Source organism: Falco rusticolus, chromosome Z, assembly GCF_015220075.1.
Source record: "Falco rusticolus isolate bFalRus1 chromosome Z, bFalRus1.pri, whole genome shotgun sequence".
Classification (NCBI taxonomy): domain Eukaryota; kingdom Metazoa; phylum Chordata; class Aves; order Falconiformes; family Falconidae; genus Falco; species Falco rusticolus.
This window is the reverse complement of record NC_051210.1, coordinates 61,671,840-61,692,026: the sequence shown is the minus strand read 5'-3', so window position 1 is coordinate 61,692,026 and position 20,187 is coordinate 61,671,840. Positions and strand designations below refer to the sequence as shown.

At 39.0% G+C, this 20,187-nt stretch overlaps 1 protein-coding gene across 1 annotated transcript in view; it reads right to left on the bottom strand.

Moving 5' to 3' along the window:
* Positions 1 to 6,231: 6,231 nt before the first annotated feature.
* ADAMTS6 (ADAM metallopeptidase with thrombospondin type 1 motif 6) overlaps positions 6,232 to 20,187 on the bottom strand; it is a 153,961-nt gene continuing 140,005 nt past the window's right edge. The window contains exons 23-25 of the mRNA XM_037374274.1: positions 17,644 to 17,820; positions 16,208 to 16,364; positions 6,232 to 9,662 (exon numbers count right to left, since the gene is read on the bottom strand). Of these exons, the coding sequence (XP_037230171.1) occupies positions 9,553 to 9,662; positions 16,208 to 16,364; positions 17,644 to 17,820 (444 nt within the window). The 3' untranslated portion in view covers positions 6,232 to 9,552. The remainder of the gene's footprint in view (positions 9,663 to 16,207; positions 16,365 to 17,643; positions 17,821 to 20,187) is intronic.

Genomic DNA, 20,187 nt, shown 5'->3' with positions numbered 1-20,187 from the left:
TACTGCAATAACATGAATCCAGGTGTTGAATTTCCTACCTTTCCTCTCAACCTTACAAAATTAATTTTCTAGCTTTCCCTCAGTATAAAGAGGTGGGGGAAATGAAAGAAGTTAACCATAAAGTTTTTTTTAAAAAATGCTAATAAAAGATTAGTAACTCAGAAGTTTGGTTTTCATTTCATGTGGGTTTTTTTTCCCCCAAAGTTTCATGATTTTTTCCAAATCCTGGCTCAAGATTTTTGAGCAGTAAGGCTGACTATTCATCTGTGCATCTTTTTCCAAACTTCCATAGACTGAGTCAAGGTAAGTATGGCCCATTAAAAGCAGCCTCTGAGAACAGCATGAATTTGATCAAAATAAAGATAAACATACCCAGTTGAATGACACACATGATATAAGAAGGAAAACACGTGCAAAAGCAAGCTGGCATTTTACACATAACCACAGCACTCCACTCCACAATTCTGGACACTCTGCGCAAGGTGACTGCTTTTGTAATCAAGTTGCTTAAGCCACAGAGGAATGTACAAAATTTTAGTCCAAAGTTTACCAAAACATGTTACCACTTTCTTACCCTTTTATTTTTAAAGGACATTCAAGGTTTATTGTTTTGAAGGCTTTAGGTCTCAGACTGTTAACAAGCAACATACCTCTTGGCAGCTCTTCACTACCCTGACGACCAGCTGAGAGACAACACACGCTGTAAGCATTTGTTCATCAGCTCAGCAGAATTACATGGGACTCAGCAAGCATCTGGCATTCGAGAATGCTGCTGTCCTTGTGGCAAGCAGATTTATGGGCATCATTTTTGCAACTGCTACTTTTTGTAATCATTTGCAGATCACTCATCTGCTAAATACAGCATAGCCAATTAAAACAGGCTATCCAAAGAAACATAGAGTTCAGCCCACGCTGCAAGGCACCAAGAGCTATCGCTTCTTTCTTTTAACGGTATACATAGCACTACCAGAATTCACTGAAGGGATTAAACTGACCAGGGGTCTCTCTGCCTCCCCAGGCCTCGCATGGGCCCTCCACTCTCCATCCTGAGGACTGAGCTTCTGCAAGGGAAGTCCCCTTGGCCTCCCCAAGCCTAAGGCTTTTCTACAAGTTTTTTCCACACTTCCTCTACCCACAGGAGCCATCTCCTCTCCACTGTAGGGGCATCTCTGGCTGGGATGTGTGGTCTCCACCAGCTCATCCCATCCTTGCCGCAGGATCCCCTTACTACCTGAGATCTCCTCAGCCATTCACACCCACCCAGACCCCCCACTCCATACCCTCCCTCCCTAACCTCTGGCCCCTATGTAGCTGTCCCAGCCCAGACACTTCCCTCCCTCACTGAGAAGCCCCGCCGATGTGTGTGCCCCAGAGATGCAGCCCCACTGTGGCTCCCTGTGCCCCACCAACAGCCTTCCACTCAGCTTGAGCCTTCCTGCTCACATGTGGGGACTTCTCTCTTTGGAGCCGTGTGGCTTCTCACTGTGGTGTCCCCTTCACTTCCCCAGGGGAGGAGGCAGCTGCCATGAGCCACGGGATGGGCAGCGGTGGTTGCTCAGCCCAGCCCAGCCCGTGAGGACCACAGGCGCTTCTTGCCCAGGTGCTCCCCAGATCTGGGACTTCCCAGCATGAAGCTGGCCCACAGCCAGCTCTCAGCCTGCCCTCGGGTGCCAGCTGCCCGTGGAGGGGACCCATCACAGCTTGGAGCTCCGCAGGTCTTCACACCACAAAGTGACCAGGGCAACCCCAAGCCCCAGCCAGGCCTGTGACAGGCTTGTGCACACCAGCACCGTGTCCTGGCTGCCGCTCTGGGCTGCCACGGGGCATGGCTGGTCTCCCAGAAAGGGCTGAGGGACAGCTGGTGCCACAGGCAGGGAAGTTAAGAGGAGGCTGCTGGCCAAGTTTGGAAGATGTCCTGGAAAGAGCCTGCTTCTTGAGTGCAGCCTGTCCCCACCATGCATGCCAGGTGATGGGAAGGCCACGTACCAGGGGAACCGATTCGGTGCAGCCCTGCCAAGGCACCACAGGGGCACCTGCAATGTCTGAAGCCACATCCACCCGTTTTACTGAGCCTCTGCCCACAGCCTGGGAGTGCCAAGGAGCAGCCAGTGAGCCTCTGGTGACAGAAATGTGTTTTGCTCATACTGGGGGGAAAAGGGCCGCATGGCAGTTTTCCATCTAGAGGAGGCAGAGAGTGAGGAAACACATCCAGGGCCATGAAACCAAGGCCCCAAACCCATCGTTCTCAGCAGTTTTTCTTTCATTAAAATTTGTGGTCACCATGACTGCATGAAGTGGCAAAAACAGCATTGCAACTTCACAAACCTTTCGAGGATCCTTTACAGAAGGATGTTTGTCTTAATGCTCGAGAGCTTTGTTAGGCTGATGAAGATAAGAAAGTTAAAAAAATATATCCATATAAATAGAATCCAGGCCATCCACCTTTAGCTTTACAAATATTTCACCAAGGACTGCAATGACAACCGAAGCTGAGCCAACTTCTTAAACCTCACTGAAAAACCCAGGATGGAGTATGCTTCCCTTCAGCTTCCCCTTTGTGTCTGGTGCAAAAGGCAACTTAAATTCTTTCCCCCTGTTATTTAAACAGGCTGTTCTGCACTCTCTTTCACAAGGACTCTGAGCAAGATACAGTTAATTGATACATGTAATTATAGCCATCTTATATCCACTCCTCCCTAGAAAATTCAGTTACCAGCCCTATCCCTGACAAAATGCTTGTCAAGAATAATACATCTGAAGTCAAATGTTATCTGCTAATTGGCAGGATGGTTTCAACAATGTAACCTTATCTTAGGTAAATAAACTTCTAAGGAAACTTTGAGCCAGAAAGACCAAATGAAATGTTTTGAGATTCCTTTTTACCGCAGAAGGTCTTGTTTTGATAGTGCATTTCAATAGCAAAGGCCAATGTGACAGAGAAACTCAGAGACCAAAAGAGAGGCTCAGTTCCTTCTGTTCATGTTTGCTCCTCAGTGTTTTTCATAATAAGAAAAAGCATACTGAGGGGGTCTTTCATTATTGAGGTAGGAAAAAATGTGAAAAATTATCTGGTATCTTATTTGAAAAAATAAATTAATGCATCTCTAGAACTTGTTTATTTAAATTCTTACTTAAATTTTCTATTACTTTTTACACTTCAATAACTAATTCACAAAACCAGTCTAAAAATAGCATTTCTAACATACAACATTGTTGATATGGATGTGAAAACCCTTAATAACATTCACATTGAAATATCAGATCAAAGACAGCAGTACTCTACACCAAACATGAGATCCACAGACATGTGAAAGCAGTGAGGAAGAGAAGCAGTCAGCAGGAGGGAGAAGATGATAGAGGGAAGAGAAGTCCTCTCCCAGTATGTGGAATCCGAGGAATGAAAGAGAGCTTCCCAGAAATGGACTGCAAATTTTTCAAACATGTTGTTGTGTGTGTGCAAGGCCCTAACCCTGTCTGATCAGTACTGAAAGATGTTAGAAGGCAGTGACCCTATTATGTGCACTGCACTTCTGTAAAATTAATTGTTTTATAAAGCATAGCTGACCTCAGAAGAAATGTGGCAATAATAACTTAAAATGCACTCTCAACTTAAGTTGGTCTTCCTCAGGTAACTTGGGTGTCTGTGTCTTTCTATAAAGATATAACTGGAAGATATTCCCACATGTGCAGAACTGTTATGTCAGCTAAGCGGCGTACGAAGTGTTAGTACCAATCTGCTTCCAAGGGGAGGGAGACTTTGAATCCTACATAGAAGACTGATCTTCACTGCAAAAGAGAAATCATACTGTGAGATGGGTTTTCAAACAATATGAATGATAATTTTGTTATGTTATAAACATTGCAAGAGTGTGTACAATTATAAGGACTTTGATGTCAAGGGGGATGGGGAGAAGAATAAACAAATACACTGACTTTGATGTGGTTATCATTGAAGAAATCCAGTTTCCAAAAGTCATGGCTTATCCCTTATCAACCACACCAAATCTGATCCCGCTGGGTGGTCATGGCAACTGAAGCCTGGAGCACTCTTTGGATGAGCCTTCACTTCTAGCTCCCAAAACCTTCCTTTTCTATCTCAAGCTGTGATCCAACAAATTTGTTCCAAACAGGGTTGCTAAAGAAGTGAGATCGTTTATCTAGTGATCTTGCTAGGTCTTCTCTAAAAAGGTCTGCCTGTTTATAGAAATGGCATCTTCCCACTCTTAATGCAGAGATAGATACTTATATCCTTTCCAGGTCAGATTTCAGTAATTTTCTGACTGGCAGCTATATGACCTCTGAGCATAAACTATGTGTCTTGTAGCCTGTCCAGCTCAATGAAAATGTTAGTGATGTGCAGAAATAGAAGAAAATAAATAACCTGTAGTGCTTTGGTAAAATGCCAGTTTAAGGGACACAGTATCCTTAAATGCACACCATACCACATTCTGAGAGGCTCGGTTTCCTAAACTGGACATGAACTCCTCCTTCAGCTGGGCCAAATATACTTGGGAAACTACCAAGTCGCTAGTACTATAGTGAACCTTGTTCTGTGGCTGACTGAGCCCTTATAAATCTGTTTGGGATTCCATCCTGATTACTGCATGCAAATGCTCTTACACTGTTCTGTCTAGGACAAAAATTGGAGGGACCACACAGAAGCAATGATCCATCCCTTCCACCTAATTGTTGTTTGTGGGTAAGGGAAGACGGCCAGATAGGGTGTCACTTCTTGCAGAATGACAGCCTCGGCTTAGTAATGGTCTTCTCTTAAGACCCTTAGATTGATGACTGGCTGAGTCCAGATGAGGCTCACAGGACTCATCCAAAGCCTGCTGCAGTAAACCTCCACAGAAGAGTCCTGGATCTTAGTTCCTAGTAATAAAAAATAATAAATAAGTCAGCAAAATAACCAGGGCCTGTTCAGCATTCTACAGAGGATATTTAAAAGTGTCTCTTGTAGGTCAGATGGCTTCAGAGAGAACAGGGAGCTTACTGATGAAGGAACTGCTGTGGGCTATAGCTAGGGAAATGAGGGAAAGGAAAAGCCAGTATCTCAGGAAAAGTAATGTCCACTGCCTCAAGAAATAAACTGAAAAAGCGTAACAGAGAATTATAATTGCAGGGTTGGCTCCAGAAGGAAGTTTAGGTGCAGGAAGAGCACATTTTCAGAAGACTGAAGGGTATGTTGTGTGTCAGGAATTCTGTAGTCAGCATGGGTGATGGTAGGTTTAAGGCAGGAGGAGGAAGAGGAAAAGAGGGGAACACAACATCATCTGTTTCAGTGTACCCAGTTTGTCATTATCATTCAAAATACAAACACTCCAGGGGGAAAGAATAACACTAAAAACCGAATAGCGGGAAACCTATCGGGTAGTAACTTGTAGTGTCAATGTATGGGAAGAAAGTCAACAGTTTTGGAATAACAGAGAAAACTGTTATTAGACTGTTATTTACTAAGACTATGCCATCTTTAACTTCAAATCTGTAGGGCAATAAAACTTTGTGACAAAGCACAAGTAGAAATACCTGCACCTTTAAAACAGGTAATTGTTTTTTTTTAATTCTTATTTGTAAACAGAATAAAAAAGAATAACCAAAATTAGTAAACACCTTATCAGAATAATGAAACTTCTCTACTTTTAACAGCCCACTCATAATAGTAGGGTGATTTTCACTGTATCAGAAAGGAGATTTTAACTGAGAAACAAGAAGTATTTCATAGGACTTGATCAGAGATCTCCATACAAGGTTTTTTTACTGGAACAGGTAAGAATCATCTCTCAGCAACAGTGGCACCAAGTCTTCTAATTTTCTTCTTTATATTAAAAACCAACATGTCTTCAGATAAACTTCAGATAAAACCTTAAAAGCTCAATGCAAGAAGGACATTTTATTGTTATTATTGACTAGCTGTTAATCAAATCATTCCAAGAAGTACAGGATATTTTTGCTGCCATTAATTTAATTCTTGATCTACATTATTGCTTAGGCTAAAATATCATCTAACAATGTACATGACCACGGTCTTGACTTTTCCTTTTCCTTTTTTTTTTTGCTGATATATGACAAACATTGCTGCTGCCAAGGACAGGATTGTAGCATAACATATAGATGTTACTTGAAAGAAAACATCTTGTATATATTTTGATGCATCTGATGAAGCAAATGGTAAGCATACAGAATTCTAGTAACTGTTAAATCAGGGAATAGACAACTGTACCATGGGTATCATTCTTAAAAGCTGCAGTTTTATTTTACTAAATTATCTATGTTAAAAACAAATTTGTGGCTGGTGTGGAATTTCACTGCATCAAGTGTTACAATATTTTTTTTTCATTACAAGCAGGAGAATGCATGTAGAACAAGTGTTAAGAAACTTGACAATAAATTAGAATATAATTTACAAAAGCAAAAATAACAAAGTAACAGTGTACCACATTAATACTGAGTATAAAATAATAAGCAACTAATCACAATAATACAAAGGTAATTTCAGTCTGTATTATTAAGGATATCTATGTGACATTCACTCCATTACAAAGTTCCTAATGAAATGGACTATTTTTGGGTGTATACACCTTGAGGGGTTAATCTCTAGATTTTTCTTTCTGTTTTGATCTTCTTCTAGCTGATAGTGTTGCTCAGTGGAAGTACTGGCATCAGATTGATTTCTGTATTTCATATTCTACTATTTGATTCTAGGCCTGCCATATTTATAGCCTATACAAATAGTCCTTTTGTCACTATTTAGGAATATAACACTATTTAGCTTAGATTACATAGATGGCTACAGTGTAGCAGCAGCAATGAACTGTGCTGTGGAAACCAATTATTTTTCTTTGAATTATGTTTCATTTTTCAGTCTTAGTCTGAAGTGTTGCTTAGTTTGTAAATCCACATACATTCTGTGTTTTCCCTTTAACAATACAAATTCAACCTTGCTCCAGGGAGTTCTTTAAATTCCAACCTCAGAGCTGTTAAGTTGTAGAGTAAACATCAGACTCCCTAGTGTTCTAGCACCAGTAAGAGAGCAAAATGTGTCTTTGGAAACACTCCTTTCAATTTTAATGTCCTAAGTGAGGTAAAAAAAAAAAAAAAAAAAGTTTCTTTCGAATACATAGAAAACCCTTTTCCTGTTAGCTGAAAAGACACATTAGCTGATAAACAAAATCATGCCCTGGAGAAAACTGGACCCTGACACAAAGAGGTCTGTTGCTTAGGGAATGCCATAGCAACCCCTTTCCCTTTCATTGTATTTTTGACCTAGCCAGGGCATGCTAGCACCAAGGTGTTTTGTCAAAAGAATATACAAAGTCGATTCACTTAACAGAGAAGGACTGCATATTGCCCTTAATGTCTATGTGCAACTCCCAAAGGCTGTGGGGTTTTTTATTTACTGGTGTCAGTTTTAACAGGAGTTGTTTACATGGTGATGAGAGCAGCAGATAAGCATATGTGAATACACATGAGCCAACTGAAAATGAATTCCACTGGTCACACAGGCCTACAGAAGTGGAAATAATGGCAAGAGGTAGCAGATGACAGGAATCTGATGGTCATGAACACATGGGCTACACAAAACCCCACGGACAGACTGTCAATATGTTGGAGGGATTTCATAGTATGAATCCTGTTAACAATACTTATTGTTCCATGTTAATTCACATTAGTAAATAGTGTGCAACACATTTGGCTTGTTATTGGTAAAATACACTGGTACACTTCAATCTTGTATTTTGGAATTATTTTTCTTGGAAAAGAGTACTTTTTTAAAAAAGTGCTACTTGAGTTAGAATTTGTAACACATTGTTCACGTAATTTTAATTGCATTACAACAAAGGAGGCATAGCTGGACACAAAAGCACTTCATCAAGTACCTGCTGCAAAATGCAAGTGTTCAAGTACAATATATTAATATAAACAAGTACCTACTTTTCTTACCTCCTTTATTGAGTCTGTTACTGAAAAGTGAAAGGGAAGAGGAACAAGACAATTAGCTTTTTTATAGTAGATTCCTGAATGTTTGGTTTCACATTTAAAAAGCCAAGTATTTGGTGACTATTAAAAATATGGTAATAACAAAATAAGTGGAGTATGGCAGCAGAATAGTTAAGGTATCCGGTTACTAATCCAGAGGCACGGGTTTGTTCCAGTCTCATGCTGAAAACTGCCCCTAGCTTTAAGTATGGTCTAGCTCTAAATATGTACCTGGGCATTTAGGGTAAGGTGGCTAGACTTCATTCTAGCCACCCTTTTTCCAGTGTGCCTTACTCCTGATAGTCCAACAGGCCTCTTGGCTCAAGCACACTTTTCACTTCTCATTTGAACACAACCTAGATACCTCCATGAGTTGTTTATTCTTTGGTTGTAAACTTTGCCCATGTGGATGGGTTCGCCTGAACTGCACATTCACATATTCTTCCTCACAAACAAATGTACTTCTGCTATGGTATCAAAGAAGGGAATACCGAGAATCCATTTTGACTTTCAGCTTTGCAAAGGATGGTTGCTATTACACAGTAGGCTTATCTTTTGCACTGGAATTCCTTGGTTTTGGAGAATCATAAGTAACAAGAAAAACAGATCTAGATGCCCACAAAGTTGTTTCTTCTTTGTGGCTGGTGTTGTAAACAAAAGTGTAAGTTCTAAGCAACCTATATAGCAGTAGTGAAGCAGCTGGCAACATGGTCTTCACCACTGCTGGGAGTCTGCCTCCTCCATGATTTTGAAATATGTTCCCTTTCAGTGGAAATCTCAGCTTCACTTGTACAATGGTAAGATGGCTATAAACCTGCAACACAGATTTAATTTCGTTTCATAGCACACTTGTATTTCATGCACCACTGCAATAACTGTTGCACCTCTTAAAACTAAGTCCCTCATGGTTGTTCGGTTTAGTATAGCTTTATATATGGCTCACAGCAGTATTCAGGAAATATGGATTACTCCAAAGGGAATTAGGTGGAATGAAAGAAAAATACATATCTTTTTTTTTAATTTCTGCTCCTTAAATAACATTTCCAAGCTCATTTTATAATTTAAATTGTGGTGCTGTGTTGTGAGATAAAATAGTTAACATTTTTAAGCTATGACTTAAAATTTTTTTTGATTCTTCTTTACTTTCATAGTAGACCAAGTCATAACAGCTACATTTTAAACAGTTTTAAATACAAATGGATTCAGTGTCATTGCTAAGTCCATAATAAAAATTATTTTAATGGTCCAAGGAGGTAAACAGACTATTGGATTTAGTCAAAAGAACACAAATGTTCCACAGTAAGCTATTCTATATGTGTTGTGTGGATCTTTCCAATTTGGCATGCCCTCCTTATACTGTGTCCAGCACTTTGGATTAATAAATCCCACTTCACAGAAGTTAAAATAATATTGAAATCCTGTCAGCTGGGGCTGACCAGTGGTTACGTTTTCCACAGGGTAATGCATTTGCAAGGACGTCAATCTCACTGCGTTGTGTGACTCTCTTCAATGGACACTCTGACACTCTTCCACAATGGTAATAACAAGGCACATTCTTGTGCTTTCTGTGGGTCAGTGTCCTTGGCAGGTCTTGCAGCACATCTGTCTGAAGTATGCTCGACTGCAGAACTTGAACTTCAGCACCAGTGGGCAATATGCCACTTTGTTCACATCTTTGCACTCTAATAATTAAAAGCATTAAAGAGAAAAAATCAGAAATAAAAATTAAATTACGATGAAAATTTTACGTTTAACATGTTGCTTCTCTATCCAGCCACCTTGCCCTGTTTGTAACTACTCTTTCTAGTCCAGCACTGTGCACACAATATATTTTAAAAAGCCATAAACATGTTTGCAGGGCTTCTCCCCCAGACATTTAGAAGTGTGCCTGCTTTGTCTTGGAAGAATTATCATTTATTGGGATAAATGATCACTTTAGACAGCTAGGAAATACAAGTAATTTTTCTTACAATGCTTTTACAGCTTTTTTCTCAGGAGTTATTGTACCCATCCACGAGAGGTTATCCAAACAATTCACGCTATTTGGTACCATGCCTCTACATTTGTACGAATCCCTGAAACAGAATGGGCACTGCAGCTAACAGGGATGGGGAAAATGATGAGTGTTATGAATAAATGCACCAACAGTGCGAGTTCGTTGACTGGACTGAATGGTGGATTATATTTTAGGCTTTGTTCCACACATCCACAATTTCTTTTATGTAGAAAAAAAAGCCATTCCTATGCCCATAATAGACATGTAAGAGGTTTTTTTCATAGTTGCCTTTTCCCTATATGCTGGGCTTACTGCCTTAGCAGCCCGTCATACTGGCAGGTAACTCTCCCAGGAAGAACAAAAGCTCAACCATGTGGAGGAAGGATTCCTTTTCTGTCCCACACAGGTTGTATCTAAAGTGACTTGTGGGGGTACGTTACAGGAGCACTGCTGGAATACACTGTGGTTCTCCTCTAGCTAAGTTTCCTTTCTGTGTAAAGAAGGTGTGAATACAGAATGGAATAGTTTGGCCCATTCCCAGTTTTTATGCTGATATAGCTGGAGATAAAGCTGCATCTGTGAGCTCAGGGGCACGTTCTGGTTCTACAACTCAGATGTTGCTGCTGCAGATTTCCTTTGCACTGGAGTGAATATTATGACAGACGCCCAATAGGGGATTTTTAGTTAAAAGCATTTGCACAGTTCCTTCCAGACTGATACTAAAATAGGACTTTGGCAAGGAGCTTTGCTTCACGTGTAGGAAGATGGAAGAGATGTATACAGAGAAAAAGTAAACCCCACAAGTTTGAATAACAAAAATTAAGTGATGGGAAGAATGAAATTAAGATTCATTTTCTCAGATGATTTGTCTCAGAAGAAAGCTCTAAGTTTTTACTTTTCAGGTTGGATTTGATACTGGCTTCCTCCTACAATCTTTCTCAAATTGCAACAGCTGTAAAGAAAATGTGAAAAGGGTATGAACTAACAGTACTTCGACCATTATCATTACTTTGTATTGATTTCATATCTAGAAGTGCAGACTGGAGGGCAGGATGTTGTTGCTCTAAGGCATAACGAAACAACAACCCTTGACTCCAAGATGTCTGTAAGCCAAACATGAAAGAGACAACAGACACACCAAACAGGCAAGAAAAGAAAAAAGTAGTAGAGAAACAAAGACAATCAGCATGTACCATTTTTCAGCTCCTTCTGTTTGTGTTGTTCTGCATAGAGTTTCCTAGTATGTAATTTTTGTGTTGGAACATGTAGTTATGGATGATGCATTCATGCTGCAAGCATACATGTGATGGGTTGACATTGGCTGGATGCCAGGTGCCCACCAAGCTGCTCTATCACTCCCCTCCTCAGCAGAATAGAGGGGGGAGAAAATAAGGTGAAAAAACCCTTGTGGGTCAAGATAAAGGCAGTTTAACGAAGCAACAGCAGAAGTCACGTGCACGGAAGCAAAGGAAAACAGATGTTATTCTCCATTTCCCACCAGCAGATGATGCTCAGCCACTTTCCAGGAAGCAGGGCTTCAGTACCTGTAGCAGTTGCTCCAGAAGACAATCGCCATAAATAATGAATGCCCCCCTGCTTTGTCCTCCTCCTTTCTCCTTAGCTTTTATATCTGAGCAGACGTTACATGGTATGGAATATCCCCCTGGTCACTTTAGGTCAGCTGTCCTGGCTATGTCCCCTCCCGATATCTTACCCCCTTCTCCCCCCCCAACTGGTGCGGATGAGGGGAAGGCTGGAGAGACAGCCTTGATGGGGGTGAGCCCTGCTCAGCAGCAGCCAGAACCCTGGTGTGTTATCACCACCTTTCCAGCTACCAAACCAAGCACAGCACTGCGAGGGCTGCTGTGGGGCCCAGCAAGACCCAATACAGTACTACAGTAGCAAGTCAAGTGCAGATGAGGATTTTTAGTATTGGAACCTAGGCTAGCATCAGTGAGGCTGAACCCTAGTATCTGTACTGAATGGTATTTTTTAATTTCACTAACCCAATGTTTTATGCTCTACTTTTCTAATTTTTAAATTCTCAATTTGGAAACAGAGTTGGGCACCAGGAGAAAAGACATTTGGGGTAGCTGGTTGAAAGAGACATGTTTCTCTATCATACGCAGTCATTGTGTTTCACTGTTTCAAAAACCTTCCAAAAGAGGTCAAATATTTCTCCAAGAAATATTTCAGGTCCTTGTGTTTGTGAAGACTGGGAATATAGGAGACAGATGGTGAATTATAAATGAAGTAAGGAATAAAAAGGTTCACTTCATCTTGATGAGAAGTAAAAAGTTCACTCGGCCCCAAAAATAACCTCATACACATTGCATTTAGTCAAATACAGGTAAAGCCACTAACTGCATTTCTGCTAAAAGTAGGATTTGAAATTATCCTATTTCATGTTTCTTTGAGTTATTCTTCCTTTTGACTAAAACTGGAACCTGTCCAGCCAATGCCATTTGGACAGCAGTGAGACAATATTCTGGAAGTTGCCCACAACTTCTGTTTTAAAAATCAGTTTTGAAATAGATACAGTGGCTGATGAAGTAGCCTATTCTTCATAGGACTGTGGTTGAATGGAAGAGGTTTAGCAGAAGCCTTTTTGTTCCTAGTAACTACTGTTAATAAGTTTCAGAAAGCTAAACATATTAAACTCTCCCTTCCTGAACTTTTGTGGCTAGATCAGACAATATTATGATATTTACTATCACATTACAGTAATAAAGTCACAGAAAGTCACTGTGCCTTTCAACTAAAGAGACTACAAAGACATACCACACAAAGCACAAGGAAAACTGAAATGACATAAATAGAGATAAAATAGAATTTCAGGTGAAGTTTCAGATGCCTTTTAGCAGTCTAGACTCAGCAGATGTGTGTGTATATGTATATACTTAAGACAATAAAATAATTCTGAATACATTTCAAATCATGTGGTACCTGCTGCCTGTAGTTCACTTCTAGCAGCAAATGCATGTTACCCTCCTCAGTGGCAGCCTGTCAAAACCCCATCTACAAAATTCTAAATCACAAGTCAAAGAAAACAAAGAGCTAAAGCAGATGTAAAATGTGACATGATGTATCATAACTTCCTTTTACTATTTCTGTATCCCCAAAATTTTGAGTCTTATTTTATGTAAACAACCTGCACTTTCCTCCAAACTTTACCAACATGGTCATTATACTGCAAAGTGGCTCAAGCTTCCTCAAAATAATGTACGTTCTTTGCTTGGGTTAGCAAAATTAAATTGTGCAGGAATTGTGTAATGGGTTCCACAGGCAGTGAGCACTGGAGTTTGGTAAGTGAAGGGAATCAGGTGGTTTGCTGGGGTTTGAAATGGGAAGGGAATCCCCTCAGCTACAATCCCCCTGCTGCAAATCAGTGATCTGGAGCTGAAGTTGCTTTTGGTCCACACTGGGGCCCAAAGCACGAGGCGATGCTACTATGTGGCATACAGACAAAGTCTCCGCATGTGAGCAGGTATGCTCCACTATGTACGCACATTCCCACCGGGCAGAACACTCCCTCCCAGAGACCTGACTCCTTCCCGAAACCCAAATGCTGATACACAGTTCACACCCCACTGCACCAGGAGAGAGACAGGAGTGAGTGTACAGGCACAGCATGCTCCTCTCACAAATACATCCCCGAAGAAATATCAGAACTCAAATATTTCCTTCTCAGAATTATCTTTCAAAAAATAGTTGTGCTCTTTAGGATTAGTTACTTCTTGAAATCTAACAAGCTTTCCATCATCTGTTGTATGCTGAAAAAGATATGCCTCTCTGTTTAAAGGCTAACACCACCAAAACAAGAGATGGGAACTCCTTGTGTGCAAGAGGATTATTTTAAGGCAGAAAATATGCAATATACAGACATTATTGTGCAAATCCTCAGTTTATGCTTCTTATATTCATTATATAATAGCAGCTTTGAAATGTGTATAAGTTAGAGTATGTATTTAAGAAATACTCACAGAAGTATTGAAAAAATACCACAAAGACAAAATCTTTATCTAATTTTGGGATAGGGCACCCTTATTACTTCATGGATTGCAGCAACAATTTTCTGGAAGGATGTAGGTATTTTAGATTATCAAATGATCTTCAAGATTACATTTACTTTTGAGCCATCTGAGCCACTTAACCATTTTAAAATGATCAGTGGTTTCCAGTAAATACCTTCAATGTGGGACGTAAGCAAAAATGGGATGCTAAGTGGCAACATGTTGGGAACCGTATCTATTGGAAGAGATTGTGCTGTAACTCTGTTCCTAACTGTCCTAATGAGGCTGCATGGCTGTCAGTAAGGTGGCTCACGCCTGACCCACTCAGAGTGCAGGCCAAAGAGCTGAAGTCCATCTGGAATACTGTGTAAGTGATTTTCAACATTTCTATTTGTGGACCCCAAAAATCTTCAAATGAAGTCTGTAGGTCCCTCAAATTCACTATGACCAGCAGGCTTACTGTTCAGTTACCCTGCACAGTTCCACTGTAAAGAAGTGTATGGCCGCCCAATGTCCATATATCACACACCGTAAACCCCTAATTGTATTCATCTATAGGAGATTAGCATTTTTTCCTGATAATATTGAAGAATTACTAATGTAATGAATATAAATAACAATACGACCTTGTCATCTTGAAACTAAGAGGAGACTGGGACTAAATCATGCCCACTTTGCCACTTTGGAAAAAGTCAACATCTTTGTTTGGAAATAAAGTATCATTTAGCCTTTGAGCTTTAAGGAGCAGAAAGTTTCCTAGATTGATAATCATCATGTAAAGATTACTTGAGAGTACTAAGCATAAGAATGGGAATTAAAATAAGCAAGGAAAATTCTATTATGAAGATGCTTTTCAAATAACAACGTGGAATGATAAGCCTCTGTTTAAAATCAAATTTCCAAGCAGTTAATTACGGTGCTTGTACACTGAATAATAAAGTGTATTTCTGGGAGATTTTAGTATGCTCCCGTTTCATCACAGACATCTCCATTTGACAGACTTTTATGACAACTTTGAATCTACAGTGTGAACTTCAACGGGTACAGTAGGTGTTGAATGAATACCAAATCTGGGAATACTGTACCATAAATTTGCTCCCTGCCCCCCCACAACCCCCCCGTTTGTTTTTTTTTTTTTAATTATTTAAAATCAGAGTATTTGTTCCATATAAAGAGGATATTGAACTCCAATGTAGTTGGAGAACCTGTGTAAAAGATACTCCATTATTTACCGCACAGAGATTAGTTATGTTAAAAAGAGCAGTGGTATTGACATTGCAGTCAATTACTCAAAATTTAGGAAAAGTCAACATTTAGGGAATAATTGTTTTAAAAGACCTAACGCTGTTGTGCAATCTTTCTTAAATTTTGGACATGTGTGTTTTGGTAATTTTTTATTCCACTTCCCCTTCCACACAAAATGGAATGTACTCATCTGGTGAGTAACTACTCTAAATTTCTACAATCAGTAAAGAAACTTTGGAGTTTTACTGCCTAGCACTCCAATTCTACTTTGAAGACAGCATTTCCTAATAGGTTGGTTTGGACAATTTATGAGTTCAGATCTGGAGCCTTTCCTAAACATTAATAAGCTTACTTTGACATTATTATCTAACATATCCTCTAGCAAAAATATGTTATTATGAAGCTAGTTAATAGTCTGATTAAATTAGACTGCATCATGTAAAAAAAATGTAATTATTTTGAACAGTCATTACCAGTCCAAGAAAATAAAAGTTACGTAGAAGCTGACAAGTAAGTCAAAGTATAAGAACAGGCTTGAAACATTGTATAGCACTAAATCTGTGGTCCCACTCTTTCAATGAATATGTAATTAACTATTTTTGCCACTACACTGTTATGTTAACCACTGATGGAGCAGGTCAGGGTTGAGAACTATATCATGCTCCCCCTGCTCTTACGGACATTTCCATTAAACCAACAAAGAGACTGGAAAATTAATGACACAAACCAATAGTATTTTGTCCATGACTTAGGCTACATGTTTTAAGGGTGTTTTTTTTTAAACAAAGAACCTGCATTTAGCTTTTTATTGACTTCACCTTTGAACTACAACGACTAATTAGAAAATAATTATAAAAAATTCATACACAGTCTGAGATGATGTCGTGTAGACTTTTACTAATAAATTAATGCAGTAATACTGACCATGCCATTTTACTCTCTACAGAACGTCATATTAAGATGGCAGACATACCTTCTGTGTTGGAAATGGGAGTACTGTCACATTTACTTTCACACTGCTGCATTGATGGAGGTCTAAGTGTTTCTGGACACTCGCTAGATGCTTGTCCAGTGTATGAGAGGCACTGTACTGTTCTCATCTGTTGCCCAAGACCACACTGTGCAGAACACTAGAAATAAGAAAGGTACAAAACTAAAACAACTTGGATCCAATTTTTAAATATAGAACAAGGTAATAGGAAAGCAATCAGGAACAGTATAAATGGACAACCTTACAAAAGACAGGCATCTGAAGAGATCTGGTTAATACAAAGCATAATTTTCATAAAATAGTTTAGATTATTTTTTTTTTTGACAGTATATGGGAACACTTGTCTTTCAAAGAAAAAGAACCACAATGCAATGTTGGCTCCCAGAACAGTTCAGATTTGAGGTATAGTTTAAACTATTTCATATATCATGTCTGAGTTTAAGTGCATGTTTTCAAGAGAGCAATAATCACTTTAGAACAAAGAAGAAAAAGCAAGGAAAACAAGACTTCAAATCTGCTACAAACTTTAAGGAAAAAGGAAACTATCTTTAAAAATATATATACTTTGCTGTTTCAAAACATTTTTAATTTCTGTAACTAAACAGTGGGTTTAGTACAATATCAATTTAAGATAAATGCGCATCTGGACAGCTACCATAGAAGAAAAGCCATAATACCACAAATGATTGTACCCTGGTTAGTTAAACTGAACTGTTTTATTTTCATTAGTGCCATTACTCAACAAACTTAGAAAATAAAGCATCCACTTATTACTTTAAAACAGGCCTTTAATCATATGCGAAAACGAAGAAAGAAGCAAACTCAGTGTATCATATTTAGAAACACTGCATAATGGTAGCTATGTTCAGCCTGTCCTGTAACAATTTAGCTCTCTGTCTGGTAATTTAGCATATTTTATGTAAAATTATATAGATCTCAAAGTTTTTTTGGTGGAGATATCTATCTATCTATCTGTCTATCTACCTACCTATCTTACTAAAATAGGAATATATATATATATACACGCCCCTATCTTACTAAAATAGGAATTGGCTTCATATTTCCATCATGTTTCTCAGGGAAGCTAGATGTATTTTAAAAATAGTAAACCTTGAATCATCGCTGCATGTATATCAAAATCCCCTTCCAAAACCCCTATAATTAGGACTATTTATTTTTTTAAAAAAATACATACAGAAACCCATCCAGTAGAAAATAGATTGCTGCCAGCAAATCCTTTCTAGTTCAGCAGACAATTATCATTCAGAATCACATTTCAATATGAGCCAAACAGGGAAGCAGCTTCTCTTTCAGTCATGGGAGCTACCTCTTCTCCATTTCCACAAACATCTTATCCTTAGAAGATGCTAATATGTAGTACACTTAACAGCAATAAATACTTCTATGAACTTTCTTACCTGTCCCCAGTCTCCAGTAACCCAGCGAGGAGGAGGACATCGGCCTAAACTACAGCGGATGCGGACTGGTGGCTTGCTTTCCTCTTGGCATTGCGCAGCTGGAAAAGTTTTTAAAAGATCGCTGCTTTTACACAGTACAATTCTGTGTTTGAATCCTGGGCCACACTTTGGTGTGCACTGAAAAAATATTGATATAAATACATAACGAAAATCTTCAGTTAAAAGTCAATAAAAGTGTCAGATATGTTATAACATAAAACAGGAGAATATATTTATAGTTTTACAGAATTTACAAAATTTTAAAATGTTTAGAAACACAAACAAGCTGACTGATATTGCTTTCTTAAGTAAAATTTTTTTAAGTTTTAGTTTGATAAAAGTAGATTTCCTTTGCTATTTGCATTTAGACTATGGCGTTACTATTTATTTTTATATAAAACAGCATTTAGGCTGTTGGTTTTAATAAAAAGCACTTTGCTGCAAAGTAGAAAGGTCCGCCACATCTATTGCTACTATGAAACAAACTCGAGTGTGCATTTCAGAAATTGAAAGCAAAACTCTCTGTTTCCAACTCACTTATAGACTATTGAGCTACGAGGAACACATTTTTGCTCAATAAACATACTGGTAGAGAAGTGGTTTCTTGGAGACTCCATAGAAACCGGGCTATTCAGATAGAAATACTTTATCCTCTCCTACGATGCATGCTTTTCTCTCCTTTCCTATTTAAATTTTAATTCTGTTTTCACACATTTCTTGTTTTTCCTCTTTTTATCATTTCTCTGCTTGTTCTAACTGCAAGCCAATAATAATACTGTAATCTGAAAAGAAGCAGGTTTGATGATCTCTGCTTTTCCTTCTTTCTTCATATTGGTTCCCCCCCACCCTTTCCTTCCTTTTTGCTACTATGAACTGTCATTTACATTAGCACAACCACAGAAAGGGGAAGAGACAAGTGCTAACAAAACTCAAGACCTTCCCCATATCAGTCCCTCTTTAACACCTGACCAGAAGATTTTGCAAGCAGTTGTAGAATTCCCTATTGGCATGTATCCCATAAGCCTATCTGCAGTATGTGGACCAGGATTAGTTTCTGACAGCATAAACTTCACACTCAGATTATGCTAAACCTGTCAAAAGTGGAACTGCCTTTCAATATGAAAGCAGCTGGAGAGACAAAACATTATCTGGGAAATAATACTATGTCAAAATGAAGCAATATTCAAGAGGCACACACCAAAGGCCTTCCACACATCCAAAACGGGTTAGTATACATTTGGGGAAAAAATAAAAACCCCTAAGAATAATTTTCGAAAAAATCACTCAAGTGATCCAAACTCTACGTTGTATGCCTAATCCTGAAGCATCTCTGCCTAATTTAAGAAATTTTAAAACAGTTCCACAGCACTATGTAAGGTATTGATACTCCCTATACATATGTAAAGGGTTACGTGTGTGTATATATATATATATATATGCACACCCACCCCCGCTCAAAAGAAGATCTTTAAGAAAATCTCTCAGTGGGAGCCACCTAAACTAATCAATACAGAGTGGACAGATTCATCCTAAACCTTATCTCTGCTTAGATTTAGGATCTTAAACTGGGCTGCAAAGACATGGGTCCTTCGCTTGGAGTTTATAATCCAGAACTGCAAAATGGGTACACAATCCCTTTCCCTGAAATTTCACCTCTCCCTCCCTATCCTATCCTTTCCTGTCAAGGTGCTGCCTCCTTATCTACAGCAGTTCAGTGCTCAGAATTCTGATACAGAACAGCCAGGTTCAATCATCCTCATGTCCTCATACTGAATGGGCTTTTAACTCCAAATCTCATATACCCTAAGTACCTGCCTTACTATAAAACTAGGGGAAGGAATTAAGTGAGAGAAGAAAGTTCTCTGTCTCTCTGGCTGGACTGCAAAAACAGTATTAATGCTAAATAGAGACCAAAAAGAAACAGCGACGAGTGTGTGAGGTCTTCGGCATCATCACCATGATTCCTCAGTACTGGTCCAAATTCCATGGAATATTGCGTGTATTTTCTCTCACAAATATTTCGTCTAAAATGCATGATTTTTAAGCAGGAACTAGAAGCCAACACCCCTTTATAGCTGTGTGCTTAAAAACCACTTGTGCTTTATCTCTTCTTCTCAGTGACTTAACATTCTGCCAAAAACAAACAGAAGAGAGACAAGGTTGAAAGGACCTTGTCAAAAATATCAAAACCCAATGTGCCTGTGCTGTTTCATGATCTCTAGAATGTATTAGCAAATAAACAAGAGTTTGAGGATCAAAATTTGAGTTTAGAAGAAATACGTCCATTTTCTAGTCCTGCTTGAACACATGTTCTTTTATCTATATCTACATTGCCATCTCAGAAAAATCTTTCAGCTACTGGTACCAGAAGAACACAACATCCCTTAAAAAATTACTTTTTTCGGAGTCACAGTCGAAATTCCACTAAGTAAGATGGACTACACCCAGTCCCCAGAAATGAAAGCAAAGTAAGGAAATAGGATGCCTACAATAATACTGAGTCAC